At 34.5% G+C, this 22,703-nt stretch overlaps 1 protein-coding gene across 1 annotated transcript in view; it reads right to left on the bottom strand.

The window, feature by feature from the left end:
- Positions 1-22,703, bottom strand: part of FBXO10 (F-box protein 10) — an 80,107-nt gene that overhangs the window by 20,755 nt on the left and 36,649 nt on the right. Inside the window, exons 4-5 of the mRNA XM_051995987.1 lie at positions 19,313-19,462; positions 15,215-15,351 (exon numbers count right to left, since the gene is read on the bottom strand). Of these exons, the coding sequence (XP_051851947.1) occupies positions 15,215-15,351; positions 19,313-19,462 (287 nt within the window). The remainder of the gene's footprint in view (positions 1-15,214; positions 15,352-19,312; positions 19,463-22,703) is intronic.

Here is a 22,703-nt window from a genome sequence, read left to right as displayed (position 1 = left end):
ATTTGTAAGATTTAGCATGCATTACCCTTTGATCCAGCAGTGTTACTACTGGGCTTATATCCCAAAAAGATATTAAAGAAGGGAAAGGGACCTGTATGTGCAAGAATGTTTGTGGCAGCCCTCTTTGTAGCAGCCAGAAACTGGAGACTAAATGATTGCTCATCAACTGGAGAATGGCTGAATAAATTGTGGTATATGAATATTATGGAATATTATTGTTCTGTAAGAAATGACCAGTAGGATGATTTCAGAAAGGCCTGGAGAGACTTACACAAACTCACGTTAAGTGAAGTGAGCAGAACCAGGAGATCATTACTTACTTCAACAACAATACTATATGATGATCAATTCTGATGGATGTGGCCATCCTCAGCAATGAGATGAACCAAATCAGTTCCAATAGAGCAGTAATGAACTGAACCAGCTACACCCAGTGAAAGAACTCTGGGAGATGACTATGAACCACTACATAGAATTCCCAATCCCTCTATTTTTGTCCGCCTGCATTTTTTATTTCTTTCACAGGTTAATTGTACACTATTTCAAAGTCTGATTCTTTTTGTACAGCAAAATAACTGTATGGACATGTATACATATATTGTATTTAACATATACTTTAATATTTATAACATGTATTGGTTAACCTGCCATCTGGGAGAGGGGATGGGGGGAAGGAAGGGAAAAATTGTAATAAAAGGTTTTGCAATTGTCAATGATGAAAAATCAGTCATGCATATATCTTGTAAATAAAAAGCTATAATAATTTTTAAAAAAAAAAAAGGACTTGCTTGCCTTCTCAAAGAGTTGGGAAGGGGTAGAAGGGAAAAATAAAATTTGGAAATCAACATTTTAAAAAATGAATCTTAAAAGTTTTTTAAATGTAATTGTGAAATATTTAATGAAATATAATTTATATCAATTAAAAGGCATAAAACCTTTAAAATAATAAAAAATAAAAAAGCAAAAAATAATTAAGTGCTTAGCTTAGTTTTTTTCTGAAGATTTCTACAATTATGACTGTGATCTTGGAAATATAAATTTCCAAGAAATTTCTCCTCCCTATCCCTCCTCCCCTCTTTAGACTAGACTAGTCTCACAAACAGATCTCAGGCTTTTCTGCCTTTGCTTCAGGTCATTCTCCTACTTAGATTATCTTTCTTCCTCTTCTCCAACCTGTCTAAATACAATCTATTCTTCAAGGCCCTGTTCAAGTCTCACTAACTCAGTGAATACCGTCTGTGCTATTCATCTGACACTTGATTATAGTGAAAAATTAACTTGTTAAAGTGCTTTGGAGAGAGGCAGCATGGGATAATGGATTTTAGGCAGAGCTCTAGACCTGGAATGGCTCACTCAAATTTTAGCTCTGATAGTGGTTTTGTACCTTTTGGTTTTCCCTCTAACTTCTGTGAGATTCAGATTCCTTATATGTTGAAGGGTATAATACTTTCACTATCTCAGGGTGGTTTGGAGAAAAGTATTTGTTATACCTCACGATGCTATAATAAACATTTTATTTTTATTTGTGTACCTCTAATATAAGTTTGCCTTATGTTAGAGTTATTTATTTATATCTTATCTTCTGCTAGATGGCAAATCCCCCAGGACAGAGTTTTTAGCTAAGTGACTCCGGCAAGGGCCTTCTTTGCACAAAGTACATAAATACCTTGACTAAGCCTCTTTGCCAAGTGTATTAGTGATCAGAATAAGAACCAGGAGAGGACTACCTAAAATGACTTCCCAGAAACAGAATCAACAACTCATTTGCAAGCTGTGAAAGGCAAAAACATTTTGCTTCTACCTTAAAATTATTGGAATTAAACAAGGGAAATTATCTATAATAATTATATATATTTGAAATTAGATGAAAAAAATCAGTAGGATGGATAGAAACAAACTGCTTTTAACTTCTTAGGTTTCAATCACCTGGTGGTTATTACATATGGCCCTTCAATTAATGGCATTAACTGGTTCCTGATTTAGGAACCAGTATTATATAATTATCTCTAAGAACAACTGCTGGTACACTGAATTATAGGTTGTGTGTCATGGTGAACAAATGTGTGGTTGATTCTCTTCACTTAAGTAACTTCAGGGATATGTTTTAATTACCTCTTAGAACTGATTACATAACCCAAGGATTGTGGGACACTGACAGAATCTCTGTCATTTAAAAGATGAAAAAAGTAAATCCAAAAGAAATATACACATAAGATAGATAAGTTTAAATGAGATATTTGTGAAGCATTTTGCAAACCTTAAAATACTATATAACAATGTGAACTGGCAGAAATATGTGTATATATATGTATATAAATATATGAAAATATAATCACATATATGTCTCATGAAACTAATTACAGATTTGTAATAATATATGTATACATATGTACACATAAACGTATGTTGTTTAGTAGTGTCTGATTCTCTGTGATCCCATTTGGGGTGTCCCTGGCAAAGACACTGCAGTGATTTGCCATTTCTTTCTCCAGCTCATTTTACAGAGGAGGAAACTGAGACAAATAGGTCAAGTGACTTAGCCAGGATCACCTTGCCAGGAAGGGTCTGAGACCAGATTTAAACTCATGATGATGAGTCTTCCTACTTCCATCCTTGATAGTCTATCTCTTGTGTCATCTAGCTGCCCAAATACATACAATATGTATGCATAATATATACACACACACGACATGTTCTACAAGTATACTGCATTCCCACTGCATATGTGCACATGCATACACACATGTGTGCGTGTGAAAGTGTGTGGGTGCATGTATGTACATTTGCATGGGAGTACTGGGGCATTGAGATCTTATGAAGCAGCGTTTGTTACATCCAATTAAATTAAGATTTGTGCTCAGATCAACACGGTAACCAGAAGTCCCAACAGAGGCAACAACGAGGAGGAGATGAGCAGGAGACATGTTCTGCGCGTGCCTGACCTAAGTAAGCCTTTGTCACACAGGAATGGGCACAGTCACAACTATAGGGGTAACCTGGAGTCCCTGGAAAGGTCTAAAAAAGTCCTGAAGCAGCATTTAAAATGGGAGCTGTACACACCTGTCAGATTGGCTAGAATGACAGGGAAAGATAATGCAGAATGTTGGAGGGGATGTGGGAAAACAGGGACACTGATACATTGTTGGTGGAATTGTGAACACATCCAGCCATTCTGGAGAGCAATTTGGAACTATGCTCAAAAAAGTTATCAAACTGTGCATACCCTTTGATCCAGCAGTGTTTCTACTGGCTTATACCCCAAAGAGATACTAAAGAAGGTAAAGGGACCTGTATGTGCCAAAATGTTTGTAGTAGCCCTGTTTGTAGTGGCTAGAAGCTGGAAAATGAAAGGATGCCCATCAATTGGAGAATGGTTGAGTAAATTGTGGTATATGAACGTTATGGAATATTATTGTTCTGTAAGAAATGACCAGCAGGATGAATACAGAGAGGACTGGCAAGACTTACATGAACTGATGCTAAGTGAAATGAGCAGAACCAGGAGATCATTATATACCTCAACAACGATACTGTTTGAGGATGTATTCTGATGGAAGTGGATCTCTTCAACAAAGAGACCTAACTCAGTTTCAATTGAGCAAGGATGGACAGAAGCAGCTACACCCAAAGAAAGAACACTGGGAAATGAATATAAACTGCTTGCATTTTTGTTTTTCTTCCCGGGTTATTTATACCTTCTGAATCCAATTCTCCCTGTGCAATAAGAGAACTGTTCAGTTCTGCACACGTATATTGTGTCTAGGATATACTGTAACCTATTTAACATCTATAGGACTGCTTGTCATCGGGGAAGGGGGTGGAGGGAGGAAGGGGAGAAATCGGAACAGAAGTGAGTGCAAGGGATAATGATGTAAAAAATTACCTGGCATGGATTCTGTCAATAAAAAGTTATTAAATTAAAAAATAAAATAAAATGGGAGCTGTTCTGGTTTCTTCTGGGGATGTCCTTCCAGTGTACTGACCTGTTGGGAAGACAGCTAGAAAAGGGGGTGCACAGTTTAGGGAGGGAGGGAGGGGAAAAATCGGAACAGAAGTGAATGCAAGGGATAATGCTGTAAAAAATTACCCTGGCATGCATTCTATCAATAAAAAGTTATTTAAAAAAAAAAAAGAAAGAAAGAAAAGGGGGTGCAAATTTCTGCAATGCTTGTTCCTTTTCTTCCTACCCCCTTCTTAGTCAGGGAACAGACTGGCATCTAAAACTAAGCCTTGCACTTCTGCTAATGACTGAATGCCGGTGAGAGCAGCTCCATATGGAGCAGATTCCCTGATGGAAGAAGGAACCTCCTGCTGGAGGACTTGAAGTTCTGTAAAGAGAAGGCCTTACCTTGTTTGGGCACTAATAGCAAAAACATGATACAGAAGGCCTTTGTTAGGATGACTAGGAGGAACAACAGTTCAAGATAGTGATTTTCAAGCAGTTATTCTGAGTTAAGAAGAAATGGATGTTCCTAACCTGAAGTCCATTACTGCTGAGGGATTCATGAAGAAATTTCAGATGAACTTTGATGAGGAGAAAATAATTCTTTATTTTCACTAACTTCTACTTAAGATTTAGTTCCTTTCAATTGGATGATGTCAGCAAGAAAGATTTCTTTTGAAAAGAAGACAGGAGCTCAGCCAGATTGCTTAAAAGATTCATGACACCAAAAAACTTAAGAACCAGTAATTTAAATAAAGAATTAAAGGATCATTTAGTGTGGCATTTGATTCCTACAAATATGACCAAATTAATAGATCTTCAGTCCAACTCAATTATCATTTGGACATAAGCTAAAAGGGACAGTCTTGGGCTAATGATCAAAGACAGGATGAAGGTGAAAAGTCCAAAACATAGATGGGGGGAGCCCATAATCCTAGGCTACAGATATACTGGGACTATTATGGCACTTGTTTTGTTGTGTTGCATCCAACCACTGGTCTCAACTCTGTAGACAAGACATCCAGTTTTGGCTACATTTAAGTTGTATTTCTAGGTTTCAAGCCACATAATGAATCTTCAAGATGAAAAGAAAACATTCACATTCACCCCCTATAGCCAATCTATTTACACTCAGTACCAAACTGCAGAACATACATTTTAGGCTGGTTATAACTGACCATCTGGAAGGCAGTTGGCTATTCAGGACAGCATCATGTATAAGAACACACTGTCCCTTTGAGAAGAAGCATAAAAAGGGCATCAAAGACTGAGTTTCTAGAGTGCCTTTTTAATGTGCTTTGCAAAGCTTTATATACAGAGGCATCAAAAAAAAGTCACCAAATAGCATCTATTTCAAAAGTGTGCTAAAGTACTTTCCACATTTCCAAGAAAAGTTATTCCTCTGTCCTTTGCTATCAGCAGCAATAATCTGTGAGAGTAAGTAAGGACAATTTTCATGATGAACATATTAAAAAAAAAAAAGTAAAAAAAAGTAAAAGAAGACAGTCACCAAATATTTCAGAATTCTGACTGCAGTTCTCACTCAAGATTGCAGGGGCAGAGGAAGCACAGAAAGGGGATGGACCGAAGGTGAGGAATGAGGTGTGCATTGTCACATATGGTATTTGCATTTGGCTTGAGGATCTTTATGTTCTACAAAGGAAGCTTCAATGTGGGGAAGGGGGCTGAAGGAAGAAAAGTTATTGAGAATTGATAGTGATATGAAAAAAAAAGAACATTAAATTAGAAAATATTTTTAAATGGCCAGCAAGAATTCACTGTATTAAGAGAAAGATTTCGTGTGATTTAAACCAAGAGATAATCTAGTCCAACCTTCTTGCTTTAGAAATGAAGAATCTGAGGATCAAAGTAGTTAAGTAACTTGCAAGTGATAGTGCAAAGATTCAAACCTAGATTTTGCCTTTAAATCTAGGGCTTTTTTCATCACATCATTTAGTTCCATTCCCTTTGCCTCTGAAAGCTTTTTGTCTCCAAACACCCATGGTCCCATGTGTAGCAGGTTTCGTTAACGTAAGTTATTCAGGTAGGTGGAGAAGTAACCATCCTGTCTCCCTCTTAAAACATTAAGCCAATGAATATAATGTGTCAATAATGAAAAGAAAGATGACAGATCAACAAATGGGCATGTAACTTATAAAACCAACAAATTGAAAATTCCCAATTAAACACTAAAATAGAAACTCTGAAAATTAAAAGACAAGATTAATAAACTGAAACCAAAAAACACTACAAAACATCAAATTAATAACTAAAATTAGGAGCTAACTTAAAAAAAAAAAAAGAAAGCCAAATAACCAGTATCAAAAATGATTGTGTCTGTGTTATGATCTGAAAAGCTCTGGCTGCAGCCTAAGCAGTTAATTCAAAAAAGAAGTTGGTAGAGGTGGAATAAAGCCATTCTTGAGTAGTAGTAACTCAATGTAATAACAACGATGGCTTTACACAGACCATGAAATGAAGCCCCATGCAGAGCCTTCTCTGAGCTGCCAAGGGGAATGTCAAAGACATGATTTAAGTCAGTTGAATAATAATTACAGCAGCAACTGCCTAATAACAGACTGCAGGACAAAGAAGAGAGATCAAGAAAGCTTGGAATCCAGCAAGAGCTGCATACATGTACACTTATATAAACATACATGTGTACATGACTCCATGTGTGTCAGCTGCCCAGCCAGCCTTTGAGAACTTGGGTTCATGCCTGCAGTATCAGAGGTAAAAGGACTACAAATGTAAAGAGATCCTTACATTTTTGGACATGGCTGGTGTGGGAATATGTTTGGCTTGATCATGTAATTTTGTTAGATGGGTTTTGTCTTTTATTTTCTTTTTCCAACTAGGAGAAAGGTGAGAAGACAAGGTTTAAATAAAGGTTTTCTCTCAAAAAAAGAGAAGGAAAGCCAGAATCTTAAAAAGATGTGACAAACTCCACAAAAAAGAAAATTGCAGTTTCATGTTAAATTCTCTCCTTCTGTTTATATGGTATATAATAAAATAAATACTCATTTTATTTCGTGTTTGAGTTCAAAATTAAAATAAATGAAAACAAAAGAATTTGGGGTTTGGATAAGCATTGGGGTAGAACTTTAGCAGAGGAATAACAACAAGAGGACTTTAAACTTATTTTATTTTTATATTTATCAATGTACTTTCATATAAATTATTTCAACCTCACAAAATCACTGTGAATTAGGAGGTATTCCCCAGCTTGCAGATAAGGAAACAAAGTCCCAAAGGGACCTCCCTAAAGTTACCCAAAGGCCTACTGGCAGAGCCAGGTGATAACCTGGGTGGCTATGGTATTCCTCTTACTACCTCATAAAATTGCTTCTCAATCATAATGACTCATCAAAATTGTGCATACCCTTTGATCCAGCAGTGTTTCTATTGGGCTTATATCCCAAAGAAATACTAAAGAAGGGAAAGGGACCTGCATGTGCCAAAATGTTTGTGGCAACCCTGTTTGTAGTGTCTAGAAACTGGAAATTGAATGGATGCCCATCAATTGGAGAATGGTTGGGTAAATTGTGGTATATGAACGTTATGGAATATTATTGTTCTGTAAGAAATGACCAGCAGGATGAATACAGAGAGGCTTGGCGAGACTTACATGAACTGATGCTAAGTGAAATGAGCAGAACCAGGAGGTCATTATACACTTCGACAATGATACTGTATGAGGATGTATTCTGATGGAAGTGGATTTCTTTGACAAAGAGACCTACCTGAGTTTCAACTGATAAATGATGGACAGAAGCAGCTACACCCAAAGAAAGAACACTGGGAAATGAATGTGAACTATCTGCATTTTTGTTTTTCTTCCCGGGTTATTTTTACCTTCTGAATCCAATTCTCCCTGTGCAACAAGAGAACTGTTCGGTTCTGCAAACATATATTGTATGTAGGATATACTGCAACATATCTAACATATATAGGACTGCTTGCCATCTAGGGGAGGGGGTGGAAAGAGGGAGGGGAAAAATCGGAACAGAGATGAGTGCAAGGGATAATGTTATAAAAAAATTACCCTGGCATGGATTCTGTCAATATAAAGTTATTATTAAATAAAATAAAATATTAAAAATAATAATAATAATGACTCACCAGTTATTTCTGCATCTCTACATGATCCTTCTCCACAAAGCATACTCTTAAAAAGTAGATTCTTTTATTTTTATTGGAATAAAATCCACTTTTCTCCCTCTCCAGTATTTCAGTAATTTACATACACATAGATATGTTCTATCATGATTAATTGGTGATATTTTGGAAAATAAAACTTTGTTGAACATAATTTGACCTGATGTGGGGCATGTATGTACATTTTGAGAGGAATAATTTTAAACCAAAAGATAACAAATTAAATGACTGAAATGTATCATATTATTTGGTCTTAGGTGGTCAAAATTCAGAATATAAATGTCTGAATTAGGTTCAGCATTTACTAAACATGACTTACTTCATTTTAATTCCTTCACGTTTTATTATACAAATCTGGTTCAGTCTATATATTTTGTCACACAGACTTTCCATACTTCCAAGTTTGTTGAATGACTATTAAAATAGGTTGATTGCTAGTAAGCAAAAAAAAAAATTAAGTAGAAATGTAGAAATGAAAATATTATCTAAGTCAGGTGCTTTCCTATTATCTTTTCTCCTTAATTCTATGCTGACTTATCCCATGACACACATGCTTTAGAATAAACTACTTTTCTTCTGTTAAATATGAGGTTTTATATTTATTAAAAGTCAATTCTGGGAATTCCACATATGAATCAGAGAGATAAATGTAGAGAAAATTGGTTTCCACAATTTTGAAGATGCAAACATCCTTACTTTATAAGGTAAATTCTTAAGACACCCGACTCCCTTTGAATTCTGTTGTATCCCCAGTTCCTTCCTCAGCACTGGCAGTACCCTCTCTCATACTCACCCAACATATGGGTCCTGCAAGACAGTCAGCATACACTTTGCTCTTCCTGCCATTTCCAGACTCTCCCTTCTAAACCTATTCTTTGTCCCCACGGGGTCCTTTACTTTCTCCATCCTCCATTCTGCAAAGCAAACATCACTGCTCTAATCTCACCTTCTCTTCCCCAAATCCATGCTTACTTAACCTAACCAGTTTTATTCTACACCGTTCTCTAGTCTCCGATCTCTTGCCCAATGTCCTCTCAGTGCTCATGACTTGCCAAAACCCATTCCTTTTTACCATTTTCCTTCCCTACTTAATGAAATTGGAAGGAAAATGCATGCATTCTTCTAATCTTACTAATGCATATTTCTAATCTTAACTAAGTGCAGTTAAGAGCAAGAGCAACCAACCCTCTGTGACAGATTTTTTACCCTACTCCTCAGGGCTATTCCATATCTCTTCTTTCTATAAATCTTTCATACTATTCTTTTGCTCTCTTTTCCCTTAGATGGAGATCTCTCCTGATACTTTAAGAAGCAAGACTTTTTTTCCCGGAAGCCCTCTTTCCCCCTTTTCTATATTTCAGAACTCATTTACATTACCTCTATTTAAGTCATCTATTCTAGTCTTTGATGAAAAGGTGGTCCTTTCCTTGACCTGGTCCTTTTTATATGTTCCAACAGATTTCCTCTGTAATTATCTCTCTGACTTTCACTTTCAAGTTCTTCCTCTCTCCTTGTTGCCTAGAGACATATTTACATCTCTTCTACTCTAAAAACCCTCACTACCTACCATAAATCCTGCCATAAATACAAGTTATTATCCTTATGTCTTTTTTCCTTTCACAGTCAAACTCCAGGGGAAAAAGTCATTTACATTCATTATCCCTATTTCCTTTCCTCTCACTTTTCAACCTTTTGCAATCTGGCTTCTGATCTGATTTCTTGGGTGAAACTTCTCTATCCAAGATTAGACATGATCTCTTAATTGCCAAATAGGACTGTTAGTTAGGATTGTCTGATGGTTGATAATCTGATGGCCTTTTCTCAGTCTTGGTCTCACAATTTAACACACTGATCATGTGTTAAAGCATAAAAGACTCATAAACAAATATAGAGAAGCAGAACTATTAAATGCATCTTTTCAGACCATAATGCAATAAAAATTACATTTAATAAAAGGTTGTGGAAGTACAGATTAAAAATCTGTTGTTTAAAAAATGACAACAAGGAAACAACATACCAAAATTTGTGGATACACTCCAGGCCGTACTTAGGGAAAAATTTATATTTTTGAAATGCATAATTCAATAAAAAAAAAGACCAGATCAATGAATTGGCCATAAAACCAAAAATAACCAAAAAAACGATAAATTTAAATTACTCAATTAAGTATCAAAAAGAAAAGAAATCCTGAAAATAAAAGGCATGATTAACACAAGTAAAAAAAAAAATTGAAAATAAATAAAGTGGGAAGTAATTTTATGGAGAATCCCAATAAAATAAATCATTGATTAATGTGATTTTTTAAAAAAAGAAGAAAACCAAATTATCAGTATCAAAAATTAAATATGTGCACAACTTTTTTCATGAAAAGAAAATTGATGGAACCATTAGGAGTTATTTTGCCCACTTACCAGCCAGTAAAGCTGACAATCTAAGTGAAATAGATGCATGTTTTACTCTTTTTTCCCCGTCTGAGGCAATTGGGGTTAAGTGACTTGTCCAGGGTCACACAGCTAGGAAGGGTTAAGTATCTGAGACCAAATTTGAACTCAGGGCTTGTGCTCTATCTATTGCGCCACCTAGCTGCTCCTTAGATGCATGTCTTGCAAAAACATAAACTGCTCTTAATAACAAAAAAGTTAACAGAATACTTAAATTACCCTTCCTTAGAAAAATATATTGAACAAGCCACAAATAAGCTTGCTAAGAAACAATTCCCAGAACTAGAAAGTGAATCCTACCAAATATTAAAGAATAATTAATTCCCAAACTACATAAACTATTTGAAAAAATAGGTAATAAAGGAATTCTACCAAATTCCTTTTGTGACATGAATATAGTTTTGATATCTAAACAAGGGAGAGCAGAAAGTAGGCACAAAACAAGGGACAAAGTTATATACCAATTCCTCTAGTGAATATTGTAGCAAAATTTTAATTAAAAATACAAGGATAATACAACAATCTATCACAAAAATCATATACTATGACCAAGTGGGATTAATACCAGGAATTCTGGGCTGGTTCAATATTAGACAACTATGAGGATTAATGACTATATTAATAACAAAAACAAAAATCATACGATTATTTCAAATGATACAGAAAAAACTTTTGACAAGATACAACACTTACTCCTACTAAAAACACTAGTAGATATAAATGGAATTTTTCTTAAAATGATCAACAATATGCATCTAAAACCAAGCACAAATATAATCTATAATAAGAATAAGCTAGATGCCTTCCCAGTAAAATTAGGGGTCAAGCAAGGATGTCCATTAACATCATCATTATTCAATATTGTATTAAAAATGATAGCTACAGCGATAAGAAAAGAAAAAGAAATAGAAGGAATAAGAATAGGCAATGAAGAAACAAAACTGTCAGTATTTGTAGAAGGTGAATCTTAGAGAATCAAGTAAAAAACTAATTGTTACAATGAACAACTTCAGCAAAGGCACAGGGATATAAAATAAACTCACATAGATAATTAGCCTTTCTATATATTTCTAATAAAGTCCAGAAGTGAGAGATAAAAAGAATATATTTATATATAATAAAAAGATAAAAAGAGATATTCTATTTGAAATAACTACAGACATTATAAAGTATTTGGGGGTCTACCTGCCAAAACAAACCCAGAGACTCTCTGAGCATTTTTCATATATATTATTCAGTGTTATATTAATCAAATTACCAAAGTACAATTTTATAGATGTAAAAAAAACTAATAAAATTTATCTGGAGAAATAAAAGGTCAAAAATATCAAAGGAATTAATGGGGGAAAAGTGTGAAGGAAGATCTCCTAGCAGTACTAGATCTCAATCAGTATTACAAAATGGTAATCAGCAAAGCACTCTGAGACTTGCTAAAAGTAGAGTGGTATGTTTTGAATGACTACACGTGTATGATCTTATATTGAATTGCTTGCGTCTTTTCAATGTAGGGTAGGGTCTGGGAGGGAACAAGGGAATGAATTTTGGATTTAGAATTTTAAAAACTAATGTTAAAAAATGTTTCTACATGTAAACAGGAAAAACTACAATACTAAATGAGTAAAAAAAAAAGATGAGTTGCAAATACCCAGTCGTAAGCTTCATCTTGTTTCCCTTAAAGGCAAAAATCATAGTCTTCCTTTGAAAGCCAGATTCCAGAACTGTAAGCTCTGTTATCTTTATATCTAATCAACAACCATACACCTATATACACTACGTGAATATGTTTGTCTTATTTGGTGTTTATTAAGTTCAGAATTTTAAAAAAAGAAAAAATTTCAACAATAGAAAGATAAAAATGTTATTGTTTATAAGCTAATCTGCACTTTTTATGTATTTTCTGAAATAAAATTTGCCGTACACCTAGTAAAATAGAGAGAGAGAGAGAGAGAAAGAGAGAGAGAGAGGGAGAAAGGGAGGGAGAGAGTTGAGTGTGTAGTGAATCAGTGGGATAGTTTAGGTATACAATATATGTTAGTAAATGACCATATTAATCTAGTATTTGATAACCCAAAGCTCCAAGTTTTGGTGGCAAAAACTCATCATTTGACAGAAATTGATGAGAAAACTATAAAAGTATGGCAGAAAGTAGGCACAAACCATCATTTCATTTCATATACCAAAATAAAATCAAAATGAATAGATAATTTAGACATAAAAGGTCATGTCATAAGTAAATTAGAGGGGTATAGAAATTTAATCTGTCAGATCTATGGACAAAGAAAGAGTTTATGAATAAGTAAAAGAAAAAGAATCACAGAAAGTAAAATGAATAATTTTGATTACATGAAATTAAAAAAGTTTTGCAGAAATAAAACCAATGCAGTTGAAATCAGAAGGAAAGGAGGAAACGGGTGAGGGGGAAAATTTACAGCAAGTTTCTCTGATAAAGGCCTCATTTCTCAAATATGTAAAGAACTAAGCCAAATTTGCAATAATAAGAGACATTTCCCAATTGATAAATGGTCAGAGAATGGGAAGACGCTGTTTTCAAAAGAAGAAATCAATACTGTATCTATAATTATATTTTAAAATATTCTAAATAACTATTGATTAGAGAAAAATAAAAAAAGATAAAACATTTTTAAAAGAAAAATAAAAGAAAAAAATAAAGATTCCACTTTCTAGAATTAAGAACTCATTATTTGACCAAAACTGCTGGGAAAACTAGAAAACAGTATGGCAGAAACTAGGCACAGACCAACATCTCACAACACATACCAATATGAGGTCAAAATGGACACATGATTTAGACATAAAGACTTTTATCATAAGCAAATCAGGAGAGAAAGGAATAGTTTAATTGTCAGATTTATGGAGAAGGGATGAATTCATGACCAAAGAACTAGAGAACATTATGAAATGCAAAATGGACAATTTTGATTATATTAAACTATATGCCATGGACATTCCATATACTCCAAAGCCTTAGACAAAATTAGTAATAAGATCAATTTTTAAATGTTTATGATACTTTACCTATATTTACATATCCACAATTAATTAAATAATTCAATCAACAATATCTGAATTAACTGAGATACTGATATTTTCTATGAATTATGTGAGCCGGATGAGCTAATTGACTAGAAATGTTCTTAAAATCAGATAAACTGCTACAGAGAAGCATGGAAAGTTCTATATGAAGTGCTGCAAAGTAAAGTAAGGAGAATCAAGAAAATATGCACAGTAACTCCAATATAAATGGACTACTATGAACCAACCAAAAATCATAAACATCATACAATTATAAAGATCAAGCATGACTTGAATGAAGACATATGAGGGGGAACCCCTAATCAGGTCTAGGTCTACAGGTGTTCCACATTGCATTGGTATTTTCAGAGCAGAAAGACAATTCAGGATTACAAATGATGCAAAATATCTGACACTATTTTTCTTTTCCCGAAAAAACTCAAAACCTTTTAAGTAAAATAATTATATGCCCTAGCGATGACCCACTAGTCCAAACAACACAGTTCACCAGTCCTAGATTTTTGAAGTACAAAGGTGCAAACAGTAATAATTTTGGGGGGTGGGGTAAGGGAGAGTTGTTAGCACTCTCTATGTATGTAGCACATATCTATGTGCTTTTGACCAACTACACGACTAGAACACACCTCTGGACTCAGCCTTAACTTCTTGAATTCAATAAGGAGATTTCTAGGTCCAATCTCACTGTGATTGCAGAAAGCAGAGTTTTGTTAGGTGTTGGGGGACAGAGCAATCCATGTCTTACTTGCCTCTTCGCTTCCCTAATCCCCCCTTCCCTGTTGCCACTACCTCTCCTTGCCTACTCAGGCTTGAACTCTGTGAAGTAATCTCATCAATGCACCTGTTGAATTTGGATCTATTCCTAGTAAGCTTTTTTCAAGTCCACAAATTACAATAGAAATGCTAAAGAATTTCTTAAATATAACTTTTTATTTTTCAGAGATAAAAAAAAAATTCCTCAGTTTAAATCTACCTAGTGTTTGGAAATTCAGTTGTCTATACATCTTTAATAGCTAAATCCAAGCTTATGGCTCTGATTAATAGTATATCATGAGAACTATAAACAATGTATTAAAAAAAATCCAAACCTCCCTCTCACTCCAAAATGAAACTGTCACTGCACATGTTTTGTTGGATCTTTCCTCCCCCACAGATGAAAGGACAAATGTTCTTGGTAACAATTTATTATAATGTACTAATGTGGGTGTTTTATAGATCATTATATTCTTGTCAATGCAATTAGAACTGCATGTACATGAGTCACAACTCCCAAGTACATAGTCAGGGGTTTAATTTACAGATAGTTTTAGAAATTAGTTTTGTTTTAACAAAACATTCTGTTCTTCAATTTGTCAAAGACAAAACTTGTGATCACTCAATTTCTCTCCTGTCATCCTTTGACAATTTTACTGTAACTAAGCCAATAATGGAAGAAAAGAGACCATTGTGCTTGTGTAAGGGAGCCATTTGGATATTTTTCCACATTTAACTTGTGAAAATATGAAACTCAAAAGTACATGAGTGATATAGGGGGAAGGGGAGTAGAGGCCACAGGAAAAGTAAATTTATAGAGAGCAAAAGGCAAGAGAGAAGAAGAGTGAGGAGGTCTGAATAAACATACCTCACAATGGGATTTCCATTATACAAAATGTAAATGCCAGCTTCTTTATTTCCATATATTTGATTGCTACGGATGATGCCTTTTCCGTTGCCAAGGACGACAATGCCTGAACGAAGGCCACTGTGTATCTTATTACACTGCAGGATTTTTATGCACATACAAAAAAGAATAAAAAGCAAAACAGAAGAAATATCAGTCATGATAGCAAATGATGGATGACAAAGACAAAAAGACAAAGAATAGTGTTATTTTTTTCATGAAGAAAAAATAATTTCATTTTTGGGGGGATTTAAAACACATAAAATCATTATTATGGACCACGTGCTTTTATCTTTCTTTGGCTTATCCATTGAAAATAATTTGGTCATGCTTGTCTAATGGTAGATCGCTTGTCTAATTATAGATTCTTCATCTTCTACTATTATTCTAAATATCATACTAGAAAAGGAGGGAATTCAAGTTGAATAATCTAATTAAGACATATTCTTTAACTTTATGCAAATCCTCTCTGATTTCATTTAACAACAATATATTTTACTCATGTTACTTTATTTGTTCCTTACAAGAACTCTATGAAATATTCTCATTATTTACATTTTACAGATGATAAAACTGAGGCTAAAAAATTAAGAGACTTGCTCTGGGTAATAAGAATAGTTAAATGTCTAAAGCAGGAATTAACTCAGGTCTTTTAGACTCCCAAGTTTATTCTGTCTACTATGTCTCAAGATCATGTTAAAAAGAAATATTGAAAGAAAGGAAAGAATTTTAACAAGCTTTTTCTTGGCCTTTCAGGATTCCAATAAACCACTTGAAAAGGATGAAACACACTGATCTTGTTTAATAGATGATGCAGCTTGGGCTGATAAAAGTGAACCCTGAACTACTGTAGGTAACAGCAGGGTGACTGATGTGAAGTAATATCAATATCACATAGACCAAAGCAATGTCTTCCAAGGAAGTGGATGCCCTTTGCCTCCTCACTAGTAATAATTGCCTGTTTTGTTCTTTGGGATTGGGAAAAAAAATGCTATCAACTTATGTCCCATCTCTGAAAGGTTACCCTGAAACAGATTCCTGTCCCAAACTCCCTAAATATGGACCATGCAAAAAAAGTTCAAATATGATGGTTTATAACACTGAAATACTAACTAAAGTGCCTCAAAATTTCTAAATAAGCTAGGTATGGATATCATATTATACAATTTTGATGAAAAAAAGTCCAAATAAGATGTCTCCTAACAAAAGAATATAATATAGAAATACAAGGGAAAGACTTCTATTTCACTGTGTATCCTCAGACTTTTAACCTCCAGGTGCATCAGTTTCTTTATCCATGAACCAAAGACAACTGTAAAATTTCTTCAGTTTTCTATTGATGTGAGTAGCACAAAAACAATCTTTACCACTGTAAATACTGGCATTTCCATTTCTAGCCCCTTTCAGTAATCTGGACAGAAACTGTAGCAACTACAAACTAGCCTTAGCAACATTTTTCTCTGTCCATAAAAAAATATAACACTTTTTTTTTCAATGAAGACGGGAAACATTTCTTAAACAACAGTTTTAAAAGTAAATGTTCTTATTTCAAAAATTAATCCTCTGACTGCAAGACCAAGTACTTTTCAGTATGTGACTTGCTATTTATAGCCAAGAACTTTCTTTCTAATTTACAATGATAGTTTTGGTTTTTACTGAGATTCCCAGACCTCCTAAAAATTACTCAGACATAAAAATCAACAGGCCTGGTTTGACCTAAAGGTCAAAAGAATCTAACATCATTTTACCCTACCATTGCCCTCCTCTGGATGCTAGAATATAATGACATTTATTTCTATCTGTAAAACACTTTCATGATTAAAGGCAATAGAAATGCAGATTTTTAATTGTTTAAATTAAACTTGCACCTCAAAGGAAATAAGGAGTGCTTAATTTTCCTCCTTCAGTAAATCTATCCTGAGAATAGCTGCTTCTAGAGAATTTTTTGAGTATATTTTTATAATTAAGATGGAACAAATTTGGAGTTCAAAGAAAAATAATGTTTTTGCTTAGTTTTTAAAAAGCCATTATAACCTGGCCCCTTCTTACCTTTCCAGTCTTGCTATACTTGATTCCTTTCTATAAAATCTTTGATTCAATATCCAGCCATTTTGGAGAGCAATTTGGAACTATGCCCAAAAAGTTATCAAATTGTGCATACCCTTTAATTCAGCAGTGTTACTACTGGGCTTATATCCCAAAGAGATACTAAAGAAGGGAAAGGGATCTGTATGTATACGAATGTTTGTGGCAGCCCTCTGTGAATACATCCAACCATTATGGAGAGCAATCTGGAACTATGCTCAAAAAGTTATCAAACTGTGCATACCCTTTGATCCAGCAGTGTTTCTACTGGGCTTATACCCCAAAGAGATACTAAAGAAGGAAAGGGACCTGTATGTGCCAAAATGTTTGTGGCAACCCTGTTTGTAGTGGCCAGAAACTGGAAACTGAGTGGATGCCCATCAATTGGAGATAGGCTGAATAAATTGTGGTATATGAATGTTATGGAATATTATTGTTCCATAAGAAATGATCAACAGGATGATTTTAGAAAGGCCTGGAGAGACTTACAAGAACTGATGCTGAGTGAAATGAGCAGGACCAGGAGATCATTATTACACTTCATCAACAATACTATATGACGATCAATTCTGATGAACCTGGCCATCTTCAGCAATGAGATGAACCAAATCAGTTCCAATGGAGCAGTAATGAACTGAACCAGCTACACCCAGCGAAAGAACTCTGGGAGATGACTAAGAACCATTACATTGAATTCCCAATCCCTATATTTTTGCCTGCCTGCATTTTTTTTTATTTCCTTCACAGGCTAATTGTATAATATTTCAAGTCCGATTCTTCTTGTACAGCAAAATAATGGTTTGGACATGTAAACTTATTTTGTATTTAATTCATACTTTAATATATTTAACATGTATTGGTCATCCTGCCATCTAGGGGAAGGGGTAGAGGGAAGGAGGGGAAAAATTGGAACAAAAGGTTTGGCAATTGTCAATGCTGTAAAATTACCCATGCATATAACTTGTAAATAAAAAAGCTATAATAATATAAAATATATATTATATATAAATCTTTGATTCGGTGATTGGTCTTTGCTGTTCTGGGCACAAAGTACTTCAGCTCCATTCTACTGAGTGTATTTTTGTTGGCTGTCTCATATCAGGAATGTTCTCCCTCCTCATCTCTACCTCCAGACGTCCCTGGCTTTCTTCAAGTCCTAGCTAAAATTCAACCTTCTGAAGAAAAGTCTTTTCTGATCCTCTCTAATGTTAGTACTTCTCATCTAAGAATAATTCCAATCTATCCTGTCTACATCTTGTTTGTACATAGTTGTTTGTTGCATGTTGTCTCTCCTGTTAGACTAGAAGCTCCTTGAGGAAAGGAACTATTTTTGCCTTTCTTTGTATCCCCCTCACTTAGCATAGTAGTACTTAAATGCTATGGACCAAATAGCTATTTCTTGTATTGGTATAAAACCAAATGATCTTAAGATAGAACTAAAATCCTAAATGTCATTTCCTATAACATTAAATTAACTTTTAACTTGAATGATTGATCTGTCTCTCTGTCTTAAATGTCCTTACAGAGAAGGAACATTTCTATTCACCAATACTTTTATAATGTAGGTACTTAAATGTTTGTTGAATGAATAAATGTTCTGCAACTGAAGTAAGAAAAAAAAAAAAAAGAATGAAGAAAAATGTAAGAAAGTAGAAATGAGAAAAAGCCAAATAGAATGAATAGTCAGGAAAGAAAGCAACAAGAGAAAGAGTAGATAGAATAAACTCTGTGTGTGTGTGTATGTGTGTGTAAGAGAGAGGGAAAGAGAGAGAGAGAGAGAGAGAGAGAGAGAGAGAGAGAGAGAGAGAGAGAGAGAGATGAACAGAACCAGAGAATAAATCATGAAATAGAGAAATAGAAAGACTAAACAGATTTACAAATGGGATTTTAAAATGTTAGCAGAAACCAGAAATGTCTGGTAGTCACATTTATAAAATAAAAATTTAAAAAGAAGAAGAGTAAATGGAATGATACCAGTATGAATGGGTTGGCTCCCTTTCGGATATCCACACCAGCCTCGGAATTCGAATAAATGTTATTGTCAGCAATCAAACCTCCTGCTTCCAGGCGCAAAAATATTCCTGATGCTTTGCAATGGTAAATATCATTCTTTAGCATGATGATCTAAACCAGAAAGAGAAAGTATTCTTTATTGTTCAGTTACAAAGCTCAAAAATATATGACACAATGAAGTCTAGTCTTCCCCTTACTAGTTGACATGTATCTGAATTCTTTTCAATTCTTTTCTTTTAATTCTTCAATTTAAGCAACATGTGTACATATGTGTATATGTACGTATATAACATATATGTTATATGCACATATACAAAAATATGTATTGTATAATACATATCTATATCTATACACATTTATATATATGAAGGAATAAAATCTGGCCATAAATTTCAAACAAAAGCCTATTTCCCCACCCCACCCTACCTCTCATTCTCTTACTCAGAACTATAGCTTCCTTATCATCTTCCTGTCAGTTTCTTGTTGAATGTAATTTTCATTGCATCGTGGTCTGAAAAGGATGCATTTACTATTTCTGCCTTTACTGCATTTGGGTTTGAGGTTTTTATGTTCTAATATATGGTCAATTTTTGTACAGGTTCCATGAACTGCTGAAAAGAAAGTGTACTCCTTTCTGTCTCCATTACATTTCTTGTCAGTTTCTTGAAGAAAACTGGATCAGTTTAATGTTTATTCTATACTTATCTATAGATAGACACATCGAAATGTTATTTAAAAACAAAACCAAATGACCATTTTTAAAAAATTACAATTTTAAATCATGCAGCCTAGCTGTGACTTAATGAGACCCAATGGCGATGAAAAGAATAGCTATCATGTAGCTAGAAAAAAAAAATGGGGGAAGAGATAAGGAGGGATTTTCTGAGCAAGGATTTTCTGAGCAAGGAAATGAAGTCAGAAGCAAAAGGCTTTTAAAAACAAGGACTGCAGCCTCAAAATCAAAACAAAATAAAACAAAATACAGTATTCATCTGTGCACCGTGGAAAATTAGAAGCCACACCCACAAAATAGTGATCAACATCAGCAATATTCACTGGCACATTCAATATAGAGATGTTCAGGAAGGCAATAATTTATTCTGAATCCCTTTACCATTGCTATATCATTTTGGAAACTGGCATGAGATGTGGGCTGAATACAAAAGGAATGGTTATCTCAATCCTATCCTAATAACTTTTGTTGTTTATGTTCAGTTGTTTTGCAGTTGTGCTCGATTCCCTGTGACCCCATTTGGGGTTTTCTTGGCAAAGATACTGGCTGTTTACTTCTCCAGCTCATTTTATGGATGACGAAACTAAGGCAAGTGGGGTTAACTGACATGCTCAGGATCATAAGACTAGTAAATAACTTACTTTTTAGTTAATGTCATTTCTTTATGGCAGGTCTGCCTTTCCATATAGAGGGAAAAAAATTTTTAATTATCTTGAACCTCTATAATTACCCAGTCCCAGATTTGAATTTCACCTTACCATCCCCAGTTATTTCAGGTACCTTGCCATCTGCCCTTCTGCTACTATATATTCCCATCCTTACTGTTTTCTTTCTCTTGCTCAGCTCCAAACCATCCTAGAGCTCATATGGGATGACCCAGTTAGAAAGCCCTATTACTATCAGGGGCACCTGCTCCTTTGCCTTTCTTCTTTGACAAGGCTGCCTGACCATTCACAAGAGTTGAATGACATGGGAGCCAATCCCTCTGCCTCTAGGACAAAGTGCAAACTTCTTTTTTGATTTTTTCAGTTAGGCAATGAGGATTAAGTGACATTCCCAGCATCACACAATTAGTATGTGTCAAATGTCTGATTTGAATTCAGGATCTCTTGACTCCAGGGCCAGCATTCAATTTACTGTGCTACCTAACTGCCCCAAAATACAAATGGGGTTGCAATTTCAAGGCCCTCCAAATCCGGCTCCCATCTGCCTTTCTAGGCTGATTCTATATTATTTTCCTTCACTCATGCTAAGCTCTGGTAACGTAATCAACTACATCATACATGACATCCCCATTCTCCATCTCTTCACCTTTTTCCCAGCTCTCCCCCAGGTCTGGAAAGTCTAGCTCCTTTCAAGAATCAACTAAAATGCCTCTCAAGTGACCTTTCTCACCAGGATGTTTGGAATGACTTGGAAGCTAGTCTTGAGGAAGCAGCTGACAATAATTGGTCTCATGCTAATCCTGAGGCTGGTAAGCATGAGAGTAACACTGACAGGGAGAATACCCTTAAAGAAGGAATTTAAAAACTTGCTAACTATCCTCTCATTGTTAGTGCCTGAATCCTTCTCATTTAATGAAAAATGTTAAAATTATAAACCACAAACATTAAAATATTTCCTAATCAGTTTGAATTTCCCTGAGAGGTATAATTATAATTTCCCTGAGTTTTAAATTCATCTTTATTTGATGCTTTTTTTAGGGAAAAGCAAATCATATTCTTTTGAAGAAAAAACTCAAACATTTTGAATTACAACAAGCAAGGTAAACATAATAGTCTATCTTTGCCCAAAGAAGCAAGCCCTTGAAAAAGAAAGGCTGTTATTATTGTCAGTATTAAATGACTAACCCTTAATTTTCCTTTCTAAGTGCCACATTTCAGATCACATTTCTACTAGTAGCTAGTTAGCCACCTGGCTAGCATTTACATGGCTCTTTAAGGTTTACAAAGCAGTTTATGTATATTATCTCTTTTGATCATCATACTAACCAGATATTATAATTAATCCCATTTTACAGATGAAGAATCAGAGACTGAGAGAGGTTAGTGACTTGTCCAGTCACAAAGCCTAATACTTCAAATAATTTCTTTATTTTCTATCTACTTTACTATCAGCTCAATTTCTCTGAAAATAAACTCAAGTCAGAGAAGTCTGGTTCACTCAAATATACAAAGGACCTTACTTGGGCATGAGAGATGTCTTCTAAAGATTTTCTGTCTACCTTTCCCTTTTAATTTCAAATTTTCCTGAAAGATACAATGACTGCCCATTAAATATGACAATTAAGTCAGGCTGCTTTGCAAATAAGGTGAACCACAAAGATCAGAGTTGGAGAATAATAATATTTCAAGTAAGAGAAAAAATTGTGAGCAGAAGAGCTTATTAAAAAAGAATGAAACCATACTGAGATTCTAATTAATTTTGTATAAGTTAATGAGATGTCTGACAGGGTTCTATTTGGTGTAAATGATTTTGTTCATTCACAATTCCGGAAATAACTTGGATTAAGACTGTTAGATAAAGTGCTAAGCAAACTTTAGAATTCAGAATTCACTTCTGAAAGAATTGCTTGAATTTCAATAGACTTGTGATGGAAAGTGCCAACTGCATTCAGAG

Source organism: Antechinus flavipes, chromosome 1, assembly GCF_016432865.1.
Source record: "Antechinus flavipes isolate AdamAnt ecotype Samford, QLD, Australia chromosome 1, AdamAnt_v2, whole genome shotgun sequence".
Taxonomy (NCBI): domain Eukaryota; kingdom Metazoa; phylum Chordata; class Mammalia; order Dasyuromorphia; family Dasyuridae; genus Antechinus; species Antechinus flavipes.
Note: the sequence above shows the minus strand (reverse complement) of the source record. Positions and strands in the feature narration are given on the sequence as shown.